At 34.1% G+C, this 27,828-nt stretch overlaps 1 protein-coding gene across 1 annotated transcript; it reads right to left on the bottom strand.

The window, feature by feature from the left end:
- Positions 1-1,997: 1,997 nt before the first annotated feature.
- On the bottom strand, positions 1,998-27,162 carry LOC110092930 (probable sodium/metabolite cotransporter BASS4, chloroplastic). Its single transcript, XM_028697511.1, has 11 exons — positions 26,931-27,162; positions 22,251-22,356; positions 16,372-16,479; positions 16,223-16,290; positions 15,599-15,677; positions 15,375-15,433; positions 15,239-15,307; positions 9,951-10,061; positions 3,403-3,424; positions 2,996-3,063; positions 1,998-2,111 (listed from the first exon to the last, which is right to left on the bottom strand). The coding sequence occupies exons 1-11, from the start codon at positions 27,123-27,125 to the stop codon at positions 1,998-2,000; spliced, it is 999 nt and encodes a 332-aa protein (XP_028553344.1). The 5' UTR covers positions 27,126-27,162.
- Between the last annotated feature and the right edge of the window lie 666 nt (positions 27,163-27,828).

The following is a 27,828-nucleotide window of genomic DNA, read 5'->3' as shown; positions in this document are numbered from 1 at the left end:
AAAAAAATATTTCTGTTCAAATGAGCTCCCCGATGCTCATTTGATGGATTACTCAGCCACTCCATAACAAGCTCCTTATCCTTGCTGGCTTGCTCCACCCAATGAGATCAACAAAACTTTTTAGGCAAGGATCCTGTTCACGTGCTATGAATCTCTGAAGCTCCTTCCCCAAAAAAAAAAATCTCTGATGCTCTGATGCTCCTGCTTTGCGTGTTTTATAAGATGAAGGAAAATATCAACACCAGTTGTTGCAACTTTATCAAGTTTCTGCACAGCCGTTTTTTGTTTAGCATTTGATCTCTTTTTTGTAACCGTTTTTTCTTATAAATTGGGCTGATGCCCCAAATTTACCCCCCAAAAAAAAAAATAAAAGTTTCTGCACAGCCGTCCGTCTGCGTGCACCTCCAAGCTCCCATCCTCACGTCCCTAGTTTCCCTTACTGCAACTTTATTATTGGTTTTGCTTGGGAAAAAATCTGGGATCCTGAAACCAGAAACCAGGGTACAATAACTCTCTCAGCGCTCAGATATAGGCGTGACATTCAAGCTGCAAGAAAGAAAGGAACAAGAGAAGAAAATTTTTGTTTAGGAGAGATGGGCCTCAGACACGTCCAAATTTGAAAAAAAAAAATATTGGAAGAACGCTGCCGGGTCGCGGGTCGGGTCGGGTCAACCCGGCAACCAGGCCGGGTCGGGTCCGGGTTGAAATGTCCGACTCGTTTGCAAAAACGGGTCGGGTTCGGGTTGACCCGTTTAGATCTGGGTCAGCTCGAGTTCGACCCGAACCCGACCCGTTGACCCGAATTGACACCCCTATTAAAGAGGATATTTTATGAAACAATGAATGACAAAAATATTGCTAAAGGTGTGACACTACATATTCTACTTATAATAAATTACCAACCGCAATCTAAAAGCCTAATATATTTTTAAAAACCTCGCACTTATTTTACTTAAATTTATTTTTCTTGTCAATATAAATGCTAAATCCCATTTTCCATGTTGAGGTGTGTTTCCTTATAAATGTATTTTTGAGGCTCCAAATTTCCTACAAGTATCTCTACAGGTGAAGTCTTGTATTATTGCCAGAACACCAATTCCATTTCTTACACTGCTTGCAACTCCAATTCCATTGTCACCCACCATTACTTGCTGACATCTCTCCCAACTGGATGGGTACATGAGAATTCTTCATACATTGAGTTGATGACGTATATCCAATCAGGATATACAATCATTATCTACAATACATGATTGATTAGATATGTTTTTCTGGTTTAGAATTATGTCCATAAAATTGTTTTAAACAATCTTCATATAGTTAATCAGGATATTATTTCCTTTTTTAATAATCATGAGACCAAAGTCTATATAAGGAGTTCTATACTCATATAAGATAACACATAATTAATTGAGGATAAAATGAAATTTGATTTTCTCAAACCCTGGCTGTCAATTACTCTATCTCCCATATCTTCATTCATCTTTTTGGTCTTCTCTCTCTCTCCCCCTAGTGCCCCTCCTTTCAGCACCCATTACTCTTGTTGTTTAATTTTGGCTGTGGTTCTTCGAATCAATCAAACCAAAAGTTCAAATTACCCGTAAAATCTTATCACATAATAAAATACATGAAAATATATAATCATAGAAAAAATAACTGATTATGAATTAACCCAAATGCAAATACAAAGAAATCCTCATCGCTCTTGACTATCAAATATTTGTATGGTATTCGGCATCACCTGATCTTGTAACTACAAAGTTAAAATAAATAAAAAAAGCTTTCAAGTGATCTATACTGTAGACGCTCTTCAAGTATGAGAACTACAAAGAAGCAACTTCGAAATTGAGAAAGATGACCAATGAGATATCAATAGAGAAGGGTAGCCATTAAAATATTTATTCATATTAAAAAAAATTAGTTGGCATAATGTGAAGGAGGAGGATGATGATGATGCAAAAATAATGCAACTAAAATTCAGGCATTAAGAAGCATAATTACAAATAGCAATGGTGAATAACATACGCGCCCATGATCATTGCAGTAGCAAAAACTTCAGGCCGAACTGTAAGGAGCAGTGATTTTGATCGACTCACTTGTATCCAAGGAACCTTCACAACAACAATGAAAAAAATTGAGATGATGAAAAGTTGAAAACATATTAATACCGGGTAACATGATATCTTTATGCACATTCAAATGAAACAATCAGAAAGATAGCAAATGAAAATGTGAAAATGGCTTTCATTAAAAAACGTATCTTATTTAATACAAGTTTCGCACCTTTCAACTAATATAAGTAATTGCAATGCCATGTATTCAAGAATTTAGGGTCTTTTAGAAATGGAAAAAAATTATCGGGTGCCTATCACATTTCTCTTCGTAACCTTTTTATAATTATGGCACATACATCTTAAAATTTAAATGAAATTTTCAAGATAAAATATTAAATTTTGAAGATATTTATGCCAAATTTTGAAACATAGGAAAATAAATATTCAAAATAGTTTTGAAGAAAATGATACATTTTAAAGGTAATGTATTAATATAAACTATAGAGATTCACGATGCCAATTTGAAAGTCGCAAATAAAAAAAAAATTTAGACACATTAACTAATGCTAAACACTACGTTGTCAGATCCCAAGTCCTAAATGAGAAAGTGGAGGGTTGCGTTAAATAGTCGACAACCAAAAATTAGATGTTGCACCTTTAAAGTTTCTTTATGAAAATTGACTTTAAACTCAGTTAGACAGCTGAGTTTGTAAATATGCTGCTTATCATGCTAGTTTAGTACTAAGAAAAAGGCCTACGCTTTCGTAAGCATTCTTCAAAAATCAATGGAAAAAAATAAAAAGAACCACCAGGAGATTTTCTTAACATTTCATAAACACAAAGAAGGAATAAAAAATCTATTTAATCTGAAACAATATTCCTTCTAAAATTTAAAATTTTCAAATCGTGAAAAAACTTTGCAATTAGAAAGAACGACTTACTAGACTAAGAAGAATAGCACTTGTCATTGACAAATATTGACGATTTTGATCAGCAAAAATTGCTACACCTGCAAATTAGTCACCATGTGATATGCAAACTACAATAAGCATAGACTTTACCAGAATCTATGTAGCATCCTTGATGGAAAGTATAGTTAGCAATTTTTCTGAAAATGCACATCTTGTTCCTTCAATCAAATTGAGTAAGCAATAAAGATTCACACCAACTGACAGCAGGCAAGTCTCCAGGTCAATTGTCAACTAAGCTTAGAACAGTAAGTTACTTAAGAATTTCATTATTTCCCTTTTAACAAGGTTACATGCATAGTTAAACTACTTAAGGAAAATAATATTAACAAAGACGAGAACTAAAAAGTTCGAAGAGAATTCATGAAAAGAAGACTCACTCTTTACAAAATCTCGAAGCACCTGCGCATGGAATACAGATAATAAGTTTTCCTTTCATATGCCTCTCTATTTTGTTATAAAAAATTCATTGTACTTAATTCAACAAGTAATATGATAAGATCAATGAGTTACTTAACAAAGATGAGTTTAAGAAACACAAATTATATAAAACATTATGTAGATTTTACTGCCCTCGCAATTGTAGAATTCCTCTCAACGCAAGTATATTTTTTCTCAGTGAAATCAATAAAATTGATGGAAGACAATCAGATATGGCACATGAGGAAGCTATATATTGGTTCAAGCTTTTAAATTAAATTGCAACTGCAACCTTCAATATTAAAATTACCTTTACTGATTTCTTTTTTTATCTGCTGCAGTAGCAGGTGGTGAGCGGAGCGTGATGGGTGGTGGGTGGCAGGCGACGACCATAGGCGCGGAAGGTGTGGTCATGGACTATGAGTTCTTCATTCGTTTGATTTGAGCGAATTTCATATTAGTAAAAAATGGGCATTATGGGGTAATTACAAATCCCCTACGCAAATGCTTTGTATTTGATTCAGTTCAAACCAAACAAAAAAACAAACTAAATTCTTTTTACTATACGTTCATAATACTTGCAATCAAACTTAATGATCTAATCATGTTTGCTAGAGGTTGTAATAATTTGGCTGCTTCTTATCACTCAACTAGTCATGGTTAGTACACTTTACAGAAATGGGTTCTTTATTTGACTGCATAGTTCTCGGTTACATATACAAAACTTAAAAATAAAAATAAAAAAGACCTAAAAATACTTGGTTAGAAAATATTAGAAATGTCCTTTCTTTATTACATTTAAATGAGAATTTGACTCTTAACATGACACAATGGAGAAAAATGATTCATGTAGCCGATCCCATACAGTGGGATAAAAGCTTGATGTTGTTGTTGTTGTATCATGATAACAAATCCTGATTAATTTAAATTTTCATCAAGATGGCTAATTTTTAGTGGTTTGGGAATGATGGAGCTTGATTTGACCATTTGAATGGTGCAGACTAGTTGGGAGGAAAGAGGGAGTGGGAGGATGGTCCTGCATAGTTCTTTTTATGTGGTGATGGATTGGGAGGATTCATGTCATAGTTATTCAACATATTTTAGGCTATAGACAACCTAATACAACCATCCATTTTTCTCATCCAGGGCTACTATGAAAGGTACGCATGTATTGAGAGGTTTGATGGAGAAGTATCGAGAGAATAAGAAGGATCTTCACATGATATTTATTGCTCTAGAGAAAGCATATGATACAATCCCAAGAGAGGTGCTCTAGAGAGTTCTAAAAAAGAATGAGCTAATAATACTTATATTCAAGTCATTACATATATGTATATAGAAGTTGTTACTTGTGTTCAAACACAAGGTGATTTGACCAAGCATTTTCTCATTTTAGTTGGATTACATAAAATATCAACTTTAAGCCCGTATCTTTTTGCTTTAATCATGGATGCTCTTACTAGACATTAACAAGAGGATGTACCCTAGTGTATGCTTTTTGTTGATGATTTGATAATCAATCTATTCCCAAGATCATATCAAATTCTTGTAATGGTAACACATTTAAGGTTGTTTCAAAATTTATTTCATTTATTTTGAAAGTCACTTGAAATATACTATGAACATTCCTTGTGGATCCATTTGGCATTAATATTTCTAGGATTGTGGGAGCCTTATAAACATATAAGCCAATAGATTTAACAAATTCCTCTGAAATGAAGGAGTGTGATGCTCCTGTATCAAAAAGGATTTGTACGGGCTTTCCTTGAATTGTTATCATGCCTATTAAATTTTATTATTATTATTATTATTAAGTAGACTTCTATCATTCTTGGTCTACCAACATTTCTCTGAGAAGGTCCAGCATTCATTCTTGATTCTCCTAATGGTCTTTGTCCCAAAGTAGGACAGTTCTTGGCTATATGACCTGGTTGATGACACCATAAGCAAGTGTATGACCCGGATAGACATTCTCCCTTGCGTTGCTTTCCACACTTGCTATAATTGTTCATACTCATTTGACTACCACTATTAGTGGGCTTTGCTTTCTTCCAATAATACTTCTTATATTGTGAAGTAGATATACTGTAGGACTCTTGAGAAGTTCCCATAATATCACCACTCTTCCTCTTCTGAAATTCACGTTTTCTTTGGATATTTTGCATATCCATTTCTACCCTTCTAAATCTCTCCACCAATATAGCATAATGTTTAATCCCTAGAGGAACAAGGGGTTTCCTAATTACATCTTTCAATCCAAATAAGAATCACTGATATTTTTCTTCCGCAGTATACACTAACATAGTAGATGGGAGCATTTAAAGGATATTAACATAAAATATTTTTGAAAGTAAGATTTTAGATATTAAGATTTTGTCTGTACATGAGGATGCTAATGTTATGTGGGAAAAAGTGGCTAGTGATATTAAGAATATGATAGGTACCACTTGAATATTCCAAGTGATTACTATCGGATCTTCGCCAAATCACCAATATTTCACTGTTTTCAATAGAAAACAACCACCAACAATGGAAAAGCTGAGAGAAAAGGGAGAAAACTTTGGAAAAAACAATAGCAAACAATTGTATTCCCCTGGTAGACGATCAAAACCAAAGCAAGATACAATGTTCTTCAATTCGAGAGGAAGAACAACTCTCCAACAATCTCCGGCAACGCCAAGAGCCCAAGCAAGAAAACCTAGAACACAAAACTCTTTTCAAAATCAAGATGCCATGCATCTACCTCCTTGCAAAAATAGGCACAAACCAATCTCTGAACACCTGAATAAACTCATCCAATTTGATCTGAATGCTAGGTACTCCAAATTTATCTTAGTGCTGACCCCTCCATCATCTTTCAGCCTCACCATCAAGTACAAAAGTCACCAATAAAAATTTCCTCTCCTCTGGATAGAAAATCCCCTCTAAAATCTTCTCAATACGTAGTAACCAGTTCTATACCTCAATTGGTCAGTCTGCTCCTTTAAATAACGTTGGTCTCATATCCTGAAACAGCTTTAAATATTTATCCATGTTCATACTACCACCACTATCACTTCTTGATGGTTGATTTTCTTAATCTTGAATTAGTTGAGTCATTGCTATCATCATTTCTATAAGTACATCTAGTTTAACAACACTATTATACACTGCTCTTTCTATATCTTCTTAAGGATCATTATGAGTCCTGAAATACAATTTAAAAATTCTTATAAATTCATAATGTATTATCAATTTAATTTCAATAATCAACCTAATGGCTCTATCAGTATGATTCAAATCCTAATTGGGCTTTGATACCACTTTTGTCACGATCCGGGCTGGATACTCGAACTAACGAGGTGAGAACAAATAGTCAGACGTTTATAACAGTTCTTATAATTTCAAACACAACTTGTCATCTACATTCCAAATAGAACTGAAGATACACTAACATAATTTTTTTTATCAAAATACTAATACAATTTTCACATCTTCTTCATTTGCATAAACTATATATTACCTACTTTTATTTGAGTGTCGTCTTTTGTAGAAGTATTTCTCTCTTTCAGTCATTTCTATTTATCTGATGATTTACCTGAAAAATTTTAGTTTAACAGTTTAAGTTTAAAAAATAAACTTAGTGGGTAATCACTATTTCATATACAACAATTAATTATATATATTAAAACATGCATGTTCCTTTGCCTTTTTTATACAGTTAACATATGCATTTTCTTTCATATACTATAAATTTTAGAACTTCTATGTCACATAAATTACTTATTCTGTTTTTTTTATCCATTTCCATTTAACATTTATTTCATTTCCATTTCTATTCATATAATCTTCATTATACAATAATCATTTCGTCAACATAATATTCATTACATCAACATAATACTATAATATACAACAGTTGCATAAAATTAAATAACAAAAAAAGAATGTAGCATTGTTATAATACAATTGAAATTACCCATTTTAATTTTATTCTTTCTTCGATTTTCTTCCAACTCTCGAGCTTGAGAAAGACTTCAAATTACTCTTCTCAAACTCAATAAATCCTTCATCTAGATGAAACTTGCCTTCCTTCATTGATTAAATCAAGGCTTGCCGCTTGAATTTTTCTCCTTCTTCCGTCGTGAGAGATATAAGAAACTACAAAACTACAACTTCCTTTCTCTTCCTCTTCCAAATTTTCTTCCTCTGTACTAAACTTAGATGCTACCCCTTTCTTAGGTTTCCATCATGAAAGAAATTGTCAAATAAAATAAAAAAAGAAATGAACTTACCTACTTTCTCGTTCTCCTTCTCCTTCCTCTCAATTAGGTTTTCTCTCCTCTAATGTTTTCAGTCCGTTTCATTCCACTGGAGCGAGTGCAATGGGCATATCTCTCATAAATCGCTCTTTTTCCATCCTTCACGTGATTTCTCACTCAGCAGAACGATTCGACCCCATCTGGAGGTTTACGCACACGGGAAGCTCATCTTTGTTTCGCCCGCGTCCCGAATAAGAACCGGTTTAGAAGAACCAATTGGCCCGGTTCTTACATAATACCTTTGAATACAAGAGAATAAGTACCTATCATAAGAGTCTTTTCTTATGATCCCAACAAATTTTCAATTTTTTTCTTTGCGGAACTTAGTGAGTAATCCTTTGATGTTAACTTCTTCCACATGTATCATATACGTATGTCTCTATTCTTTTGCATTTCCTCGTGTTGTCTAGCTTTTTCTTAGCAGTTTTTAATGAAGTTTCGAGCATTTTTATTTTATGTGTCAAGCGTTTTCTTTAATATGTGCACCATAGGGAATCTTTATTGATAAGCTTTGTTGGATGTGGTTGCTTGTGCTCCTTGGAAAAAGAGAATTTCAAATCATGGTATTTGGTGCAAATAGCTTTTGGCAGTAAACCTTCCAGAAGGTTAGTGCAATCATAACTCCCCTTCTCCCTTCTTTCATGTGAATGATGGAACTGACTTCATTTAGCGAAGTGAAATCCTTCTTTCCGAAAATTTATACCCTTAAAACATCTAGCTCAACATTTAATCCAACAAAAAAATTATAAATTCAATTTTTTTCCAACAAACCTTTCAAACAGGGTTGTTGTGTCTTTGTTGCATTCCATTTGGATACAAGATACATTGATAATAATCAATCTCTTACAAAAAGGCCTCGTAATAAATTAGAGTACTATGTGATAAATGATCTTCCCTGCTTTTTGGCTCAGATATTGATTATGATTGCAAAGATTTGGAATTACACGAGTTGGAGAATTTATTCTAGTGTTTCGTTCCATCAGTTGTATTAAATTTACACAAATTTAGGGGAACCTCTAATCGGAAATATACAAAATTTAGGAATGAAAAATAAATACATAGTTATGATTAGGATATTCCATGGATTAGTAAGGTGGCAACATAATACCACATATCAATGAGGTGCCATGAAGTGAATAAGGAAGGCAGAGGATTAATTGTAGCAAGAAGATGGTGGAACGGCTAGTGACAACCTGCTGTGGCTGTATGCAAGGCGGAGGGCTGGCAAAAGACCATCTAGATTGTGTGGCAAGGCGAAGAGACCAGTTAGGGCATGCAATAAGGAAGAATTAGTGTAGGGGAGGATCTCTAGTGGCTGGATTCGAAATTGATTGAATTGATTTTTCCACACTTTGTTAACATAGAAAAAATGAAATAAAATACAATGCAAATTAAAATAAAAGTCAAGACACAAACATAAACATAAACATAAATGATAGAAATAAATTGCCCCTTCAAAATAATCAAAGAGTTGGGTTTGAAATCATGTTGAGATATTAGTGCGGAAGGATCCTTTTGTAACTGCATCATCTATTATACATAGGCCCAACCTCTAATGTTGAGATCATTTAATATCAAAGGCATCAAAACCATAGAAGAATACTAACAATAATCTCTAATGTTGAGATCAATTATAAAAGAAAAATTGAACATTAGCTTTAAAAAATAAGCCGTACTGGAAAATGTTTCATGGTTCAGAACAGGTAATTATAAAAATATGATCCCCGTCGTTTCTATACTTCATCCTGTTCTACAAAAAATTCTGCCCATTGACAATGCCTTTATTCCAATCTACAAGTAGCTACACATAAGCATAATAAATATTTAAGTATGATAAATGAAAAAGACTAAGTTTAAGAAATATGGAAAATATGCTTTTTATAACATCCAACGCTGAAATCTAGTATTTAAGCGTGACAGTTAAAATGTGATTCTATAACTCCAACCTAAGAACTTTTGCTTGTATGGTAAAACTTATACTGCGAAACCAATAGCACTTGACTAAGGTTATTTTCATGCAAAGTTACTTTAGTTCATGGCTAAATAAATTTGGGATCATGGAAGGAATGTCAGAGAAAACTATTAAATAAAAATAAAATAAAGAATAGTTCGTAGATGATAATAAGCCCTTCTAGGAATAATATTTTGATTAAGCCAACATTTTTTGGTCTATATAAAATGTAAACTTTGAGGAACTTGAAGGGTACCTTTCCTAGAACCAAAGGAACCAAAAGAGTCATGACGAGGCTTTTAAATAATTGCATTGTTGGTATAGAAACTCCAACTCCTCCTACAAACATTGCAAGAGAAAAGGGCACCTAAAACAAAATATTTAAATATTAAAGTAACTGCAAATGAGGAGGAAATTATTATAGCAGCAAGAAGATGGAGGAAGTACCCATAAAAGTTCATATAATGTGAAGTAGCTTTAGGCAGTTTGCCTTTTTTGGGCATGTACAGTTAGGATAAAGGCATGCACCAATAAGGGATGGATAGAAATAATGTAAAAAAAAAATCGGAAGAAAATGAGCTATAGCTTAGGTAAAATTAGTGTAAGTTCTGAAATAAGAGTAGCTCAAAATATATAACACCTTATATACTACTCAGCTGAAACTATAAACAACACAACTAGCATCTAAAGTCCTAAATTTGAGAAAAAAAAAAACTGGGTGCATATTTTAGCAATTATCTAGTAATAGTCTTCTAGCAGAAGAAGAAATTGAAATAATGGATCAAGTATCGAAAGTAATGGGATGATATTAGGGTTATTCATTACCATGAAGCGCACCAGCTTAACGTACATTGCAGGTGTTATGAAACATGCCATGCAATACTTTTAATGAAGACTGGTAGAAGCTTTTGAAAATAAAGCTAAGCCGTGTAAACAGGAAATCCTTTGGATGTCTATATGCAATACTCTGATTTAAAGCCCAGAGAAGGATCAACAACTAAATACTTCAATAAAAAAGCAGAACAGCATATAGGATCAAATGAAGCAAACAACAAAGTTCCTTTTGTTCTCAAATAAAACATCATGTATAATTCTTTCTCAATGAATATGATCCTGTAATCTGCTACACACAGTAATGTGCTGCACCCACTATGAGGACAGAAAACATGCCAATGTTCTAACACTGACAAATATAAAATATCAAAATGGACCTAAAATTTACATCTTGTAATTTTCACAAATCATGATAATGATTAAAAATAATAAATACATATATGTATACATATTTGTTTGTATATATAAATTAATTTAATTAAGCGACCTAAGTTCATGTTTTCACCTTGCCAATTTCCCCTTTTCATTGCAAAAAAAATAAATCTTGAACATTGCATCACATAAAGGTATAATGTACAAGCAAACCCGCCACCAAATATAAGAACTTGTCCATATCTTTCTTGACACAATAGGGAAATCAAATTATGCTTGCCTATTTCTTGCACAAGTGATCTATACATGCCTGCCTTAGTGTAGTGGGGAGAAAGACATGCATCTACCTTAACGAGGCGGGGAACAAGAATTGTACCACAAAAAATAAGTACATATACTCATTTTTCTTGATGCAGCAAGAAATTTTGTGTAACAATCTTTCATAAGGCTTGAAGATTCGTATATGTTTTTCTTAGCATAATGGGAAATAAAAACCGAACCTTGATATTTATACCACCCATATACATTTTTTTTTCATGGTAAGTATGTTTAGCACTCCCCCAACACTTACGTTAAAAACAAAAAAACAAAAATATATAGTGACCATGCTTGAAAAGAATATAACCAAAATGAACTTTCTAGATCTTTCTAGATTCAATAATACAACATAATAAAAATTAAAATATAATTGTAAATCTGCAAAAAAGAAATATCAAAGAGCATTACAAATGCATCTCACCTCAAATGAATTGAAAGGATCATGGTTGAACATAAAATTGAACATAGAACTAGACAATAGGGAACTTGACAGCTAGCTTACGAGCACAAATAGGACTTCTCATTGATTCCCAAAATATTCAAATTCATGAATTGCATGCAAATATGACTCAGTGCTAGTCTATAGAAAGGCAAAGGAATACCCTTATTGGGGTCTATTTGAAATCTCATGTGGACAAAATTCAAGCAAAATAATGCATTGAAACCAAATTTGCACTAATCGTCACCAAATCCACAACACACATGCAAGTAGATAGAAAATAATCTTCTGAAATTCAATATGAAACTTTGCACACACCCTAAAGACATGATATTTGCACAAATATTTCGAACCTAGATTAATTTAAGCCCCCTTGCAAATACTTACACAACTAATTAAATCCAAATAACTTCAAGCCTTGCACATGCTTCACAAGGCAATCAACTCAAATACAACACCTTAAAAATCATGCAAATGACTCAAAAAATGTGCAAGTGCATTGAAAGTCATGCAAGCACATAAAAAAACGAGCAAGCCGCTAAAATCAAACTAGTCCATATATGCTCTAAAAAGTGTGTTAAATATTCAAACTAAAAAGCGTGTTAGAGAATATTACATGGATGAAAAAATGAATGAGCTTAAATTAATTTGCCTTGAGAAGTGAGCAACTATACTCTGAAAAGTGCAAATTTTTTGAAAATCTTGAGACTATTTTGAAAGTCAAACTCTTCTTTTCAAATATTTAAAATTCAAATGAGTTCACTCACACACTCAAGCAAATCACCCTGCCTATAGGGCAGGGTTACAAGTCACATTTTAAATTCTAATCCCCCTCACCAAGATAAAAGTCGATGAGATTAACGCCCCGATGATCACCATTGTAAATTTGAAACATAGAGGAAAACTATTTTCAAAATGTCTAAATATTCTAAAGTAAATCATTTTGGGTTCAAATTCTAAAAAAAAATCAAAAAAAAAAACAAAATATGAAAAATTTATTTGAAGAAATATTATCACTACAAAGCTTAAAACAAAATTTATTCATCCTCTACAGTCGTACATCAAGGGTGACAATTGAGAAATCACGGGTCACAAAGATTAAATATTTATTGAGTATATTGCTATGATCATTCTCAAATAATCTATTGTAAGGACGTGACATGTGTCCTTGAAGGTGGCTCAATCACAAAAGAGTATCTAAAACTCATAGTGCAAATATGCCATGAATCTTCCAAAAGAAGCATAAATGTTGACACTTAACCAATAAATACTCCCATGGATTCAACTGCTCAAATTGGAATTTAAGATGACAATGCTCCGGTGGATAATGGCTGATATTAGAGAATTTTTAGCATACTAATATACCTCTCACATTATAACTAAAATTCATTTTTCAGTAAGTGAAGTTTATTACATTATGAATAATCCTATGGAAATATGAAGATTGCTTTAAATATACTCAGATGTCTAAAAATGACTCCAAAAAAAGGATTGTCCTTCAAAAAAAAAAAAACTCAGAGAGGAAGATCAAGGTTTCACTGGGCAGGTTCTGTTATAGATCATAGGTCCATTTTAGGTTATTGTGTGTTTGTATGAGGAAGTTTAGTCACTTCGCAACAAAAAACAATATTTGGTTGACCAAAGCAATCTAGAAGCTAAGTTTAAAGAAATGCCCCTCGAATAAATGTGATTAAAATAACTTCTCTATGAATTGTTCATCTCAAGAGAAGAACGGATAAGGCCATTGGGTGCTAATCAAGCAAAAAATGAAAATTGCAAAAGATTTTGTGCAACATGACCAAACCAAACATGTTGAAAAAAAAAACAACACTCATTCAAGAAAGCATAGACAGTGGGACCATATTAATTCAACAAACTCTAGCTCGTCACCAAATTGCAAATATTCTCACAAAGGCTCTTTCTTGAATAAATTTTGAAGAATTACGTTTCAAGTTGGGAATGATAAAAATCTACCATCCAGCTTGAGAAGCGTCCAAATAGGAATTCTAAAGCTCTTAAGAAGCACGTAGATTAAGGGATTTATACCTTTTCCTTTAATAGAAATAGGCAGGCTGTCATTGGATTCCATGTTTTCCCCAGTTACTTGTTACCTGTTTTAGAACATTTGATTTGTTATCCACTCCTCTATAAATAATCCCTCTGCCCTATTAAGTTCAACATTAGAATAAAATATTTTCACGTTCGATTTCATTCGATTTATTTTAATCTATTTAAGATCATGACTTCTATGCTTTGATGAATCATTAAATATTCTTATAAAAATTATATCGAAGCGTAGTGTGATCACGTGAGATTATCAAATTTTTAATAGGATATTTATTTTATAAAAGATCATGGCCTCTATGCTTTGATGAATAATCCAATTTTCTTAGAATGACATGGGTTAAGTTGAAGGGGCATCTATATGATCTAATGAATTGCTTTAGGGCCACAATACCTAGCAAGGGCACAAAGGAAAAGTATCCAGCGCAGATATTTAATTCTATCAACATTTCTTTGATATAATGTTACTGATATGTTTAGAATTAGTTATTAGATTATACTTGTAGTGGCCTGGATTGACAAGTACCATATAAGGGGTAAACAAAGAGTCTATTGTGTAGTGGAGACACCAAATATTCAATAATAAAAGAAACAAATAGAAGCATAATTTCAAGATTTCATACAGTAAAATCTGAAAATTTGATAGGAAACACTTGGATTCACAAGTGTTCCTAGCCAAAATCAGTAAACTGCAGCAAATTTATTGCTGTCCACAGCAGGAAACAGCCCAAAAACAGATAACAACAGGAGTTTTACACGAGAAATCTGAGAAAAAACGAAGAAAAACTCTTGTATTTCACTAGTAGATGAATAAAACAGCAAAGATACAATTGATCCTCAATTCGAGAGGAGGATCGATCTCTTCCAAATCTCTGGCAACGCCAAGAGCCCAAAGAAAACCTAAATCTACGAGATCTCAAATTTCAGCCAAATTCAAGATACCCAAACCCTAGGAAAAACAACTACTTAATGCATACAAATCAAAAGGAAATCCCTAAACAGCCCCTACATTCAAATTTCCCTCTCCAAACGCTAAAAAACGCTTCCTAAAATGCTCTAATGGGCTGGTCGGGCCGCTCGATCTCCACAGGAGGCGGAGATCTCCGCCTACCAAAAATGATTTGAGATCTACAAAGTAGTGGTAATGCGATGAACTCGGAGATAATATACCCCATTTTTATGGTTAAAATTCAGCAGTAAATACCTAAACATCATTATCAAAATAATTAGCTCAATACCTTGCATTAATGCATTCACATTGCGCGTTAATCTATATGAAATTATATGATATACATCAACTTAAATACGACACATTCAAAAATCCAGCAAAAAGATGTAGTCAGCGCATGAGTCTCTCACCAATGCAAAATCTGGAGACAATATATGCAGTTTTACGTTGTAGATAAGCTATTTCTATGATTATAACTCATGACATCATATCACAATAGAGGCAACCAAATCATTACTCTAGATTCGCCAATGTTAAAATAAATGTTAAAAAGGAAATGTTAAAATACCGTCATTGTTCCTAAGAAATTAGATATAATTGTCATTGCAAGAGCAAGAGCAGAATTCCCTCCCACAAGCTGCAAAAATGGTAATCAGTCTTGTATAATATCTGATTAAGAAGTGCAATATGGCACACTGGCTCACTTGAGTCAATGCAACTCCACTTGACAATGTCGTTGGCATGCAACAAAAAATGGCCAAGCCTGTTATAACAAAAAGAAGTTACTTTCTTAACGGCCAGTAGAAAAGTTCATCATAAAAATATGCTAGAGAAGATTTTTAAGAAAGCGACAATATTCAGTAGATGGCAAATATCAGACAGCTCAAAGCTTAAATATTTCTCAGCTACAATTTTGATGTTGACATACCAGTCACAAATTCATGAGGGTTCAAATGTACTTGTAAGATAACCCGCGAAAAGAAGGGGGTGATCAACAAAATGGAAATCTACAGAGAGGAACAAAATAATTCTGGTGACTATATGATTATCTCAGATAAAATAAAGAATGAAATGCACATATAAACATCAAAGATCAAAATTTTTAGACTACTGAGACAAACGACAGGCGATTGGATCATAATGTACATAGCCAAAATAAAGCACCAAAAAAGATAGTTAGGATCAAAGCAGGTAAAGCAGAAAAGTAATTGATGAGCCTTAAATAATGATGGAAAAACAAACTCATTTAGGTCTCTTCCACGATGATGAACCTTAAATAATGATGGAAAAGACAAATAAGCTTATTAAAAATGAATTGTTGGGTTTCTATGCTAAAGAAATGAGCTTGTTTATATCAAAATGAAAAATCTTCTATGCTAATTCTACAGGAATCACAGTGATTAGATCAAGTAATGAATTCTATAGGATGACTAAGGATTAAAGGCCACAAAATTATGAAGTACCAAGAGCAATTTTGCCAGAATGGGAGAACATAACGGTAAAATTATGAACTTCATAATGCATAAGATGCACAACAGAATAGTGTCCATACAAGCCCAAGGACTCCGGCAGGCCAAGCTTCTACAGCTGCACCAATTTCTTCACTCCTCAACATAAGCCCTGAATCATATAAGAATGGTATATCTGAGAGACGAAGCAGAAGAGTATATGATAAAGAAAGTAAATAAGTTCAAAGCTTACCAGAGATAAAAAAAATCCCAACTGTACTGAACTTTGACATAGGATATCTGCCAGCAACATGACCAAGACTGGGATATGCAAGCCCTAGAGATACTCCACTTACTAGAGCTGCATGATAACAAGTAGAAAGATGACAGAATGTAAAGGATGTGCATTATATCTTCATTTGCTCAGCATTGTATGAAATTCTAGTAGTAAAGTTTAATGCTAGAAGACGCCAACAGCTCTAACACAAACATTGCTTTAGCAGAAGAAGAAGACGGGATATATATTAAAACTATATAAATATAATCAATTCAACACTATCTTGCTAAAACATGTTTAATGAAACAACCCAAAGACCAAGGAATACTTCTTTCAAATAGAGCATCATAACATGTAAAATAATTAAAACTAATTAAATCCAAAGGTTTATGTTTTGTACCTAAATTCCATATTTCACTTTATGTCAGACTTACGGTTTGTTTTGATCAAACCAGATTAATCAAGCAATTATAGCTACTATTTCCTAGAAATCATAATACATCGGATGCATCAGGTTCTCACTTGAGAAATCAAATGGTGAACTAGGTGGTTGAGAATAAAATAGCTATTTTCCTGCTGCTTAAACAGAGGACTAGTAAATATTCCAAATGAATCTCCAACCTAATCACAAATATTTTTAAATTTGAAAACTATTTAGAATGCAGCTCATGAGTTAAGAATTCTTTCTCATACGAATTACTCTGATTAGATGACAGTTTAGGTGAAGCATTCAAATGAACAACCATTCAAGATTAAAAAAGGGTTTTTTTTTAAATGAAAAACAAGGTAAAAACCCTTAGCATTAAAGATTAAAAGAAAATATTAGTTACAAAGTACAATAAAGAGAATACACTAAGGAAACATTAATAAAAAAATAAAGGAAAATAAAAACCAAAATACAATATCAACTGAATATCAATTAAATGAACAAAGAGCCTCCCAGCTAATTTTAAATTCTTAGAACTTTCTTCCCTTAGTGGAGTGAGTTCAAAAATATGCCAAACAAATGATAATATAGTAAATAGTCTTATCATCCTTACAGTTTGTTAAAACGCTCAATTGTTCATTTCATTTCAAATATTTCATAGCGCAGAACAAAAGAAAGTATCACAAAGCTCCTTTGAAAGATTTAGGCGCCAAAGCAATGGCTAATGAACATTTAATCTGGAAAAGAATAAAAGTCATGGCCAGATGTAGCCAATCCAACGACAATCAAGGAAAAGATGCACATCACTCACAGATTCTAAATAATGTATTCTACAAGTCATAGAAGAAATGATGATGCACCTGAAAAGGTGGGATAACTTGCAAGGAATTTTTCCAGAATGCATAGTCAAGGACAATTTGAACTTTTTAGGGGTCACAGACTTCCACCATCAATAATAAAGTTTATAAAGAATTTAATAGAATAGCCACTAGAAGAAAAATCTCAATGAATAATGTCTTTGGATAGGCTCAGATCAATACCAGCAATAAGAGAATACAGATGTTAAGCATCAGTAAGAACAGGTATGGGGATATTTCTACGAGCAGTCAGCATTCCAAGAAAACTGGAATAGACTAGGGAATTTAACTGCTAAGGAGCAATTCAAGAACCATTTTAACTTTCCAAAATTTCGTACAATGGCCATTGTTTACTTTCCAAGAAATTTTTTGAAAAATTAGAAGAGAAGTTTTCAAAAAACATTTCTCATGAAAGGGGAACAAGAAAATGATGTTTTGCATCAAAATTTCAAAAGATTTTTCCCTTCAAGAATTTATCATGAATGATATTGCTAGTAAAAAAATAGATTGTTTAACTTGAATAGACTTCCAAATCCATTTCTGTTAGACCGGTCCAGTGGACCGGTCCACACGGGACCGGCTCAGACGAGAAACACGCAAAACAGCGAGTTTTTCCGCCTGGGCGGAGGCCGCGCGCACCGCTTGCCTTGCGGGAGCCGAATAGGAAGCTTTTTTGGGGAAATTAAGAGGGGAATTTGAATGTAGGGACTGTTTAGGGATTTCCTTTTGATTTGTATGCATTAAATAGTGTTTTTCCTAGGGTTTGGGCATCTTGAATTTGGGCTGAAATTTGAGATCTCTTAGATTTAGGTTTTCTTTGGGCTCTAGCGGCGTCTAGAGATTTGGGAGAGATCGATCCTCCTCTTGAATTGAGGATCAATTGTATCTTGCTATTTTATTCATCGACTAGTGGAATACAAGCTTTTCGTTGAGTTTTCTCTCAGATTTTCTTGTGTTTTTGCTGTTTTTCTGCTGTAGACAGCAGATTTACTGATGTTTGCTCTTCGTTTGGTGTTAGGATTGCTTGAGAACTCAAGTTTACCCTTAGGGTTACTTGTGAACTCAAGTATTTCCTATCAATTTCCCAATAAGAGAAAAGTTAGAAGTCCCAATATTGAGAATACAAAGACCACTGAAATTTTTGAGCCTGCAGTTGGATTTCCTGTTGACTAAGTTCACTTCCTCAACATCATTAGTACCCTCTCAGAAGAAATTCCTATTAATGGATTAATTTTGTTAATCACCAAGGTATTCAAAAGAACGAGAAAATGTCCAAAAAAAAAGAATATAGGACTGAGTTGATGCGAATGAATCTCTCACCTTTAGTCAAGAAACAGTCTATCCAACCAGAATGCTTACTTTGAATCTTATCAATCACAAGTTCCATGAGAAATTTTGAATCTTTCAGAACCCATAGAATCACCAAGATACTTGAATGAAATTGAATCCACCTTACAGTCCAAAATAGAGGCTAAGTTAGAGACACGACCGTTAGCTTTGCCAAAGTAAACCTCGGTAAGAGAAATTAATCTTTGAAACAGATATATTTGATATTCCTAAAGCGAGAAAGAAATTGTTTCAGATTAGTAGCTTAAAATTTTGAGAACTCACAAAAATATAATGTAACATCTAAAATTTGAATATTAGAAATACGACGAAAACTTAAATACAACGGAAACTTTCTTGTAATTTCAACCCTTAAATCAAGTTGCTTTTAACAGCAGCCTTCTATCATTCTATACAACAGGTCCTCAATAATATTAAAAAAATGAGAAACAAGACTACCTTATCGATATCCTTCGAAATTTTAAATTATCTACCAATCGCACCATTAACAATGACGAAATAATTTGCATAAAAAGGGCCTCCTTAATTAACTTAACAAACTTCGCTGAAAAAAATTATTTTCAAGTTACAATCTGAATTTTCTCAAAACAGACTTCGAAGTTGAGCATACCTTGCATAGTCCTTATGCATGAATGGATAGACTCGTGAACAGCCACTAAGAAATGAAAGAATTACTAAAAGAATCCATAAGTCATATTGACTTGGTCTGTTACAAAGAACTTTCATAAAAATTCTAAAAGCACCACTCATAAAACTTACACATTAATGACCCCTACACATCTAAACACACGAAAAGAGGTGAAAACTATGATTAAAGTAACACACGCATCGGCACAGCGCATTACTTGAAAGATCAAGCGACCTTCGATTGCAAAACGGATAGCGTCGTAGCAATCAGAACGTCAAATTCATCTAAGTGGGAACCCCTCCCAGTCTTAGACGAGATCGATCAAAAGGGACGAACGACACCCGAAATTGATATGTGGCGTTGCCCAAACTATGTCCAATCACAAAACAGAGTCGTCAATATTAAAAAATGACCGCCATTTTGTCAAATTAAAATTGAGGGAGGAAATCGGTGTGGATCCCGAGACAACAACACACAAATTGACGTGCAACATCGTCCAAACAACCTCTGATCGCAAAACAGACTACGTCATTGCAATAAGAACGTCGGCAATACCCAAAATAGACCATAATCTTGCACAACGAAAGTCACACGAGCAAATCAATGTGATTTCTAAGAAGTTTGTGCGCAAATCGAGGCATTTCTGGGCCAATTGACTCATTCCTTGCATTGTAGATTAATAATAATATTATTAATAATAAATTATTATTTTAAGAAACAAACAAAATCAGAACTCAACTCAAATCAACTTACCTCAGCGTCGTCAAAATCCTGCACAAATCCCCGAAAATCCGGTGAAATCGTAGGACAAATGTCTCTTCCCATAAATCCTGCAGCTTGCTTCGGTCTCGCCTACCATAGTCGTTATAATGACGGATAAACTGAAGCTTGCAGGTATTTTTTTTTCCTTTTTCTCTTTGGCTTCTGCATTTGAGTGAAGAGATCTCGCACACCAGAGTTTCCTCAATTCCTCCGTTCGGGCTCACCTGCTCCGATCTTCCCACTGCAAGCTGAGTTCTTTCATGGCCTGATCAAACACCAGCCCGAACAGAAGCCGTTCACACAGCCTGATTTCATGCAGGCAGGCGGCCGGACTCCCTAAGCCGCATATAAGACCCCCGCTGTCGTGAAGACCCGCGGCCTGCATCCAACTTGCCGCTGCCTCGAACCCCACAAGCTTAGACCCAGTAAAGGCGCATGAACCTCCCTGCCCGATCTTCACTTGGCCTCTACGATCAAGCCACACTTCACTTGCTGCAGCTGTATAAATCTTCCCCTATTCGGATCCCCTTCTTCCTCTACAATCATGATTTCCACCTACCCCTTTCCTCCAAACAGCATAATATTCAACCTCCTATAGTTGATGCTTCTCTTCCCATCCTCCCTTCTTCCAACTGCTCATACATCCCCCACCCCCACCCAAAAAAAAAAAATGCAAAGGTCTAAAAGCTAAAATCTATAGCCCTTCGCACGTCACCTTCCTACAGCCAAACAACAACCACAGTCTAGGCCCCCACGAGAAATTTGTTCTTTTGCTCTGCTCCACGTGAACACCACGATATCATCTTGACTCACAGTAAATTTTCCTCACCCATTCCTCATTACTGGCTTTGGTCACTGTTATTAATTAGCATGCTTGAGTTAGCTAATATTATTAATTAGGCATATAGGTATTATTGGTATTAATTTTGTGTGTGTGTGTGTATCATCTTGACTCACAGTAAATTTTCCTCACCCATTCCTCGTTACTGGCTTTGGTCACTGTTATTAATTAGCATGCCTAAGTTAGCTAATATTATTAATTAGGCATATAGGTATTATTGGCATTAATTTTGTGTGTGTGTGTGTATATATATACTACCGGATACGCAATACTCACGTAAGCAAACAAAAGGCATCTACAAGCTCTCAAATAGAGCGTTGTACACATTCAAATGATAGTTGCACGCACAACTGATCAACATTAAACATTTTAAAATAGCCTCATACATACATTCCAACATGTATACATACAAATACAAAAGTGCACGTGCAAGCGCCTTAATACACGAAAGAAAGTGTAAATGTACATGCAAGTATGTAAGCATAATACAAGAAAATGCATGTGGAATCGAATATCTGCATGGGCCCCCAACAAGCGTGTTGTAAGTATACACGTAACGTCTAAGAATGTTGTGCGGGTCAAGAAATGAATCTAAGTTTGAGTTTGATCCTTCCATGCGGGTAGATGGGAGTCGACGAGGCTGGAACTATCAAACAAATATACGATCGTGATATCGACCGAGATATTTGTTTCATACACTCATATTAAGCCTTCAAGGCCCTCAACAATAAAAAATTAATTGATAAAGAACTAAAGCCAGCAATGAATCCAATCATCTGTCTATATATGTATTGCATTGTGATGATACTAAAATCACAAATCTACAACCAATAAATACATAAGAACACGCAAGAGAGTGAAGAAATTGATAATAGGGCGTAGTAATGTGGAAGAAAATAAAAAATTCCATCAAGTTTAAGTAAAGCAAAGGGGAAAAAAATGCATTCGTTCATTCAAGCAATAAAAGTTCAATACCAATTGCAGATCATATACCTAGCGGAAGGAAGTTTTTTCTCACGAAGTCCAAAAATGGTTTTGCCCAAAGGAAGAGTTCCTGAGAACTGAAATCTTTGGCATTAAACTGTCTGTCCCCATCCACCTAAAAATTTAAAAAACCCTTTAATGTAGAAAAATGAGCATAGGACCATAAAAATAAATAAAAAGCAGTGCATATTAGAAAGTTCCTCTAGAATAAAAAATTGTGCATGGTAACTGAAGAGAGAGGAACTAATTTATATTTTGTGTATATTTCATTTTGGAGGGGGGGGGAGGGGGGGGTTCTAGCTCTTCTATTAATTAATACAGCAAAATACTAACTACAATTGATAATTTCACCTATGGAAACTACCAATTATATCAAAAATAAATAAAGATGTCCTACGAATTGGATGCATTTAATTACTTGAAAATCTTTGAAGGATTTTGGCCCAGTGTAGCCCACGGATTGCCAATGATGGATGGTTAAATTGGCGGAGGCCAGCTTTGCAACCCTGCGGATTGCCAAGTTTCCCACTATTTACATCAATACTTCCCAAACTGTATAGTAAGATATGAGCCAACTACTTGTGTGTTTGAACATATGGGATACACATTAGTCCACTTGTTAATTTCTCTTGGATAAAATAGCAATTTACATTGAAATGTGTGATTCAGCCAAATTAGATTGGATTGTGAATGATGTTGATGGATGATTATTTTATTCCCAAGTTGTCCAAGATAATTTTGATCCATCATAGCACACAAATCCCCTCCGCCATTGCCCAAAATTCAACTTTGAAACTAGATCTGGCAACCACTTATTGCTTCTTACTTTCCAAGTGGATTATCGACTCAAAAAGTGCAATAAATAAAGTAGACCTTCTAGCTATAAGGGATCCTACCCAATCGGCTTCAATGTATGCTTCTAAGCTTATTCTTCTTCTTCTTTTTTCAATAAGATTCCTTTTATTGGTATTTATTTGAGGTCTTGAAGGGTTTTGTATACAACCAGTAATAGAACACCTACATCTTAAACTACGTTTTGTCTTGTGTATGCAAGGTAAACAAACTTCCACAGTCTTTGATATCCCCTTTGCGGCTTCTGAGCTATCATTTGTCTTTTCAAGTTTGTGTCAATAGTCAATTGGAACTTCTAAGGACTCATATCCTATAACACTCGTATCATTTAGTGGATCAAGAATGTATTTTTATTGAGAGATGAATATCCCAACCTTCAAGAGGATCTTGCCATTCTTAAGAAATATTTGAGTCCTCGTAGATCTTTGACTTCAAGTTATTTGGATCGTTGATATTTCACTCATTTTATTTCTTCAAAAACATTTCTGTGAGGATCATGTCATCCACATATACTATAAGAATTATAAGTTTGGTTTCATTGGATTTCTTTATAGAGTTTGATCTCATAGGCTTTGTTTGAGTTTCATCCTTTCCATGACATAGATAAGCCTCCCAAATCATTAGAGCCCACATAAAGCTTTCTTCACCCTACATACATGGTTAGTATTAAGTACTAAAATCTTAATCAAAACATGGTGTACGTGCCATAAAGGCTGCTGCTTCTAGATCGCAGTATACGAATGCATAATTGTATCCAGCTATTGTAAGGATCAGTTGAGGTTGTCCACTAAGAATAGAAGTGTTCATATAGCATTTAGTTTGGTGACTAGTGCAATAGTTTCTCCATAATCCACTCCATAGGTTTGAGTACAGTCTTTTGTCACGAGTATAACTTTATCTGTCTTTCAAGTGTCACAATTGCATTGTATTTTACAATGTATGGCAACTTACATCCTGTTTCTTTATTTTCTTTTAGCAATCCTACTACAACCAATATGTGGTTCTCTTTTAATGCTGTCATTTCTTCACTCATGGCATTTTTTCATTTTATATTTGTTTATGTCAGTAAGAAAGATTTTAGGAGGTAGGAGAAAATATTGGAAAATGAAATAAAGTTGGTTATTGATTGTAAGGTTTATGCATCAATTATTTAATTATTAACCAACTCTGGGCCCTTCCCCTCACATTTTCTTGCCTTAACTAACTGACCATAGTGTCACCCCCTTTTAGCCTACAAGCAACATATTTAACTTATTTTTCTGGTAGGATCTCCATATATTCGAAGAACATTTTGCTAGCTTGCTCACAATCTAAATAATCTTCTATGTACAGTTGGCCATTGAAGAATGGAATGTCAAGCTTCATGTGAAACTCATTGTGGTGATAGTTGTAGGCTCATGAGGCCTTGGTTTGAAACGATCGCTACAGAGTTCTCAATCAAAGTCAGCAATCTCAACCCTGTTAAAATATCAATCTCTTCTTCAAAATTGGTAACCTCCGTCATCACATTTGAGTCTTCCAAACTATCCATACTAGGACATTACCCCTCCTCATTGCTGATATGGTTTCCATCGTCGTTGTTCGATTCATGGGATGAGCTCTTGATTTGAAAGTTTAGAATTCTCAATGCATTTCAACAGAGAAATGCATGAAATCAGTAGATAAATTCGTTAATTGTTGGAACATGTTCATATAGGCTATCCTCCAGGCATTGGTCGTCGTTGACCACTGGGCTTTTATTGCATTCCACCATCCTTCCTAAAACCCTTGCTCTAATATCAAACTGATGTAATGGATGCTAGATAAGAAGAATACATAAAAGCAAAAACAAAGAATAGTGCAAGAAGCAATTATGTTAACATATTTCTTGTTATCCTCTCCCTTACTCCATTTGCATTCTACATAATCTCTATGCTAAGTGAATTGCTAAAACTGACACCAAACAATAAAAATGTAACTAAAAGCCCTTTTTAATAGAAAGGAAAATTGTGCTATTGGAGAAACAAAAAGCAGAAGAGAAAATAGGTAAGTTATCCCTTAGCTTTATGATGCTCTGAATCAGTTTATACATCAAAGGTCAATGAAAATGACAAATTTGTACTGTTGTCTATTATGTTACATGCCAAAGATTGGACCTTTGAAAGTTTAGGAAGAAAGTTCCAACATTTGTATAGCAAGTGAAAATGTTATTTAACCTATATGGTTTACGGATGTGGAACCAATACAACAACAACATCAAGCCTTCATCCCACTACGTGTGGTCCGCTACATGAATAACTTTTTCTACATTTTGTTCTATTAATTAAGAGTCAAATTTTCATTTAAATCAAATAAAACAATATCATTTCTAATACTTTCTAACAAAATCTTTTTAGGTCTACATCTACCTTTCTTAACATAGGTCATATATAATACATTTACTCTCCTAATCGGGTCATTGAAGTGTCAACATTTTATGTGACCAACCCATCTAAGGCGACTCTCTAATCTTATCTTCCACTGGAGCTACTCCAACATTTTCATCTATATACTCGTTCGGCATTCTGTCTCTAAAAATAAAGTTACTTATCCACATAAGTATCCTCATCTCTGCACCATTTAACTTAATTTTATGCTTCTATTTTAATAGCCAACATGCTGTGCAAAAAAGCATTGCAGGTTTTTCACCACCATCTAATAGAATTTTTACTTAAATTTGAAGGCTATTTTTCTATCACACGACAGGCCTGATGCATTCCTCCACCTCAACCATCCAACTTAAATTCTACTAATAATATTCCCATCTATTTCACTATCCTATGAACAATAAACCCGAGATATCTAAAACATGTGCTCTTCTTAATGACTTGATCGCCTATGGTTACAATCCCCCCACTATATCTACTATTAGAATTACACATAGTAGACCTATCGGGCATGAATCCAAATTGATTTTGAGAAACATTAGTATTGCGCTGTGACCTATGCTCAAGTACTCTGTCCTATAGTCTTAATGTATGACACATTAACTTTATCCTCTATAATTCACTTACTCGTGTGTATCACCTTTACTCTAAAAAAATAGGAACCCACACTCCTCTCCACTCAACTGACATCTTTTTAGTCTTCAAAATAATATTAAAAAGTTTAGTAAGCCAAACAAATCCATCATCTCCTAAGGATTTTCACACCTCTATTGGAATATCATCATGTCCAACTACTTTTCTGCACTTCATTTTCTTTAAAGTCTCTGTAACTTTGGTTTTATTATACAATGATAAAAATAAAAATCTCTACTTTAGTGACCTTATCTATGTACAAAGAGAACAAGCACTTAAATATTCAACCAGGCATACCTTAAGTTTCATATATTCGTACAATTCAGAGAACAAGCACTTAAATAGCAAACTTGCTTGCCCTCAGCATAAACATAATGTAAATCTAGCCTAATTTAAAAAGTATACTGATATTATTTAAAAAAGTATAAATTTAACTAACTTTGTTGAAAATGTAGGTGCAGACCATGGGCAAGCAACCTTCCAACTCATTTGGCCGGTACTATCGTATTTTCATGACACTGAGATGGGCATGGGATCAAGCAGAAGTTCTCTCCATGTCTAAGCTAACATGATTCCAGTAAATTTAGTCCAAGAACTACTCTGCTTACTGAATTCAGATATCATATTCCCCCTATGAAAGATGACAGTAGGATTACATTAAAACACTTAGAAGCTTCAATTGCTATAAAACTACTGATTGCCAAACAGACTACAATATATCACCGAATGTTTTCACGGAAAGAAAAGCATACAAGATAGGACTACTTCTCTGTCCTTAGAAATTAAACAATAAAATAACCTCGTCAGATCCACCAGTGGCCCTGGGCCGTCTTGTTACAAGCCGACACTCCGAAGAAAGCGATGGAATTGCACTGGCAGCACCATGAGTCTGACGACAAGGAGCACAACTTGTCTGGTAAAGAGCCAATCGAGGAACACCTCCTCTGTTAACGAATGGAGGCGGAAACCCTAAGCTTCGGAGGCTTCCCGCCATCTCGTGAAAGCAAGCGAACAACGATGGCTACGGTGCAGAGTGTGGTTAAAAAGGATTAATAACCGCACAAAATTTACTGCAGTAAAAATAATATATTTATAGGCTTCTTTATGGATTATTATTTCTTAAAACAATTTTTAGTATAAAAATTAAAATTTTATACTAAAAATTTACTTAAATAAGCAATAAAAAATTATCCCAAACAAAACATTAATCCGGTCCCCGAACTAAAAATCATTTCACCCCACTAAATTCGCCCAAAAACAGGACAAAATCTAACCTGTTGCAACCCATTTAATCCGATCTGACTCATCAATTTATTTATATTAAAAAATAATATTAATGTGACTCTTTGAAATGCTGAAATATTCATTTTTAAGTCATTTTAAATGCTGACTAATGTATAATGTGAAATATATGGTTAGATTTCGAGTTGACGGGTTAGCTTGATCCTAAGCTGATATTGAAATGGGTCCAAAAAATGCCTTGAATTCAAAGTTTATTAGACAGGTCGATCTAAATCTATAATTTTTCAGATCATGTCATATATTGATACCCCTAGTCATTTTCGCCAAAAAAATTTAAAATTTTTGGGTGATATTCGAGCAAAATCTTTATCGGTTATTATAGATGGAATTTTCAACTAATTTGTTCATACAAATTTTCTATTTATTTTTTACAGATATATCTGTCGGAATTACCG

The sequence above is a fragment of the Dendrobium catenatum genome, unplaced genomic scaffold (assembly GCF_001605985.2).
Source record: "Dendrobium catenatum unplaced genomic scaffold, ASM160598v2 fragScaff_scaffold_950, whole genome shotgun sequence".
Classification (NCBI taxonomy): domain Eukaryota; kingdom Viridiplantae; phylum Streptophyta; class Magnoliopsida; order Asparagales; family Orchidaceae; genus Dendrobium; species Dendrobium catenatum.
The sequence above is the reverse complement of the archived record's forward strand: the minus strand, read 5'-3'. Positions and strand labels throughout refer to the sequence as shown.

Excerpts from the sequence above, each read along its gene's own strand:
- LOC110092930 (XM_028697511.1), bottom strand. The coding sequence starts at position 27,125 with ATGGCGGGAAGCCTCCGAAGCTTAGGGTTTCCGCCTCCATTCGTTAAC. Across the intron at positions 16,291-16,371 it reads TGGGATTTTTTTTATCTCTG|GGCTTATGTTGAGGAGTGAA; the intron begins GTAAGCTTTGAA and ends TATATGATTCAG. Across the intron at positions 2,112-2,995 it reads GTGCTATTCTTCTTAGTCTA|GTTCCTTGGATACAAGTGAG; the intron begins GTAAGTCGTTCT and ends GTTGTTGTGAAG.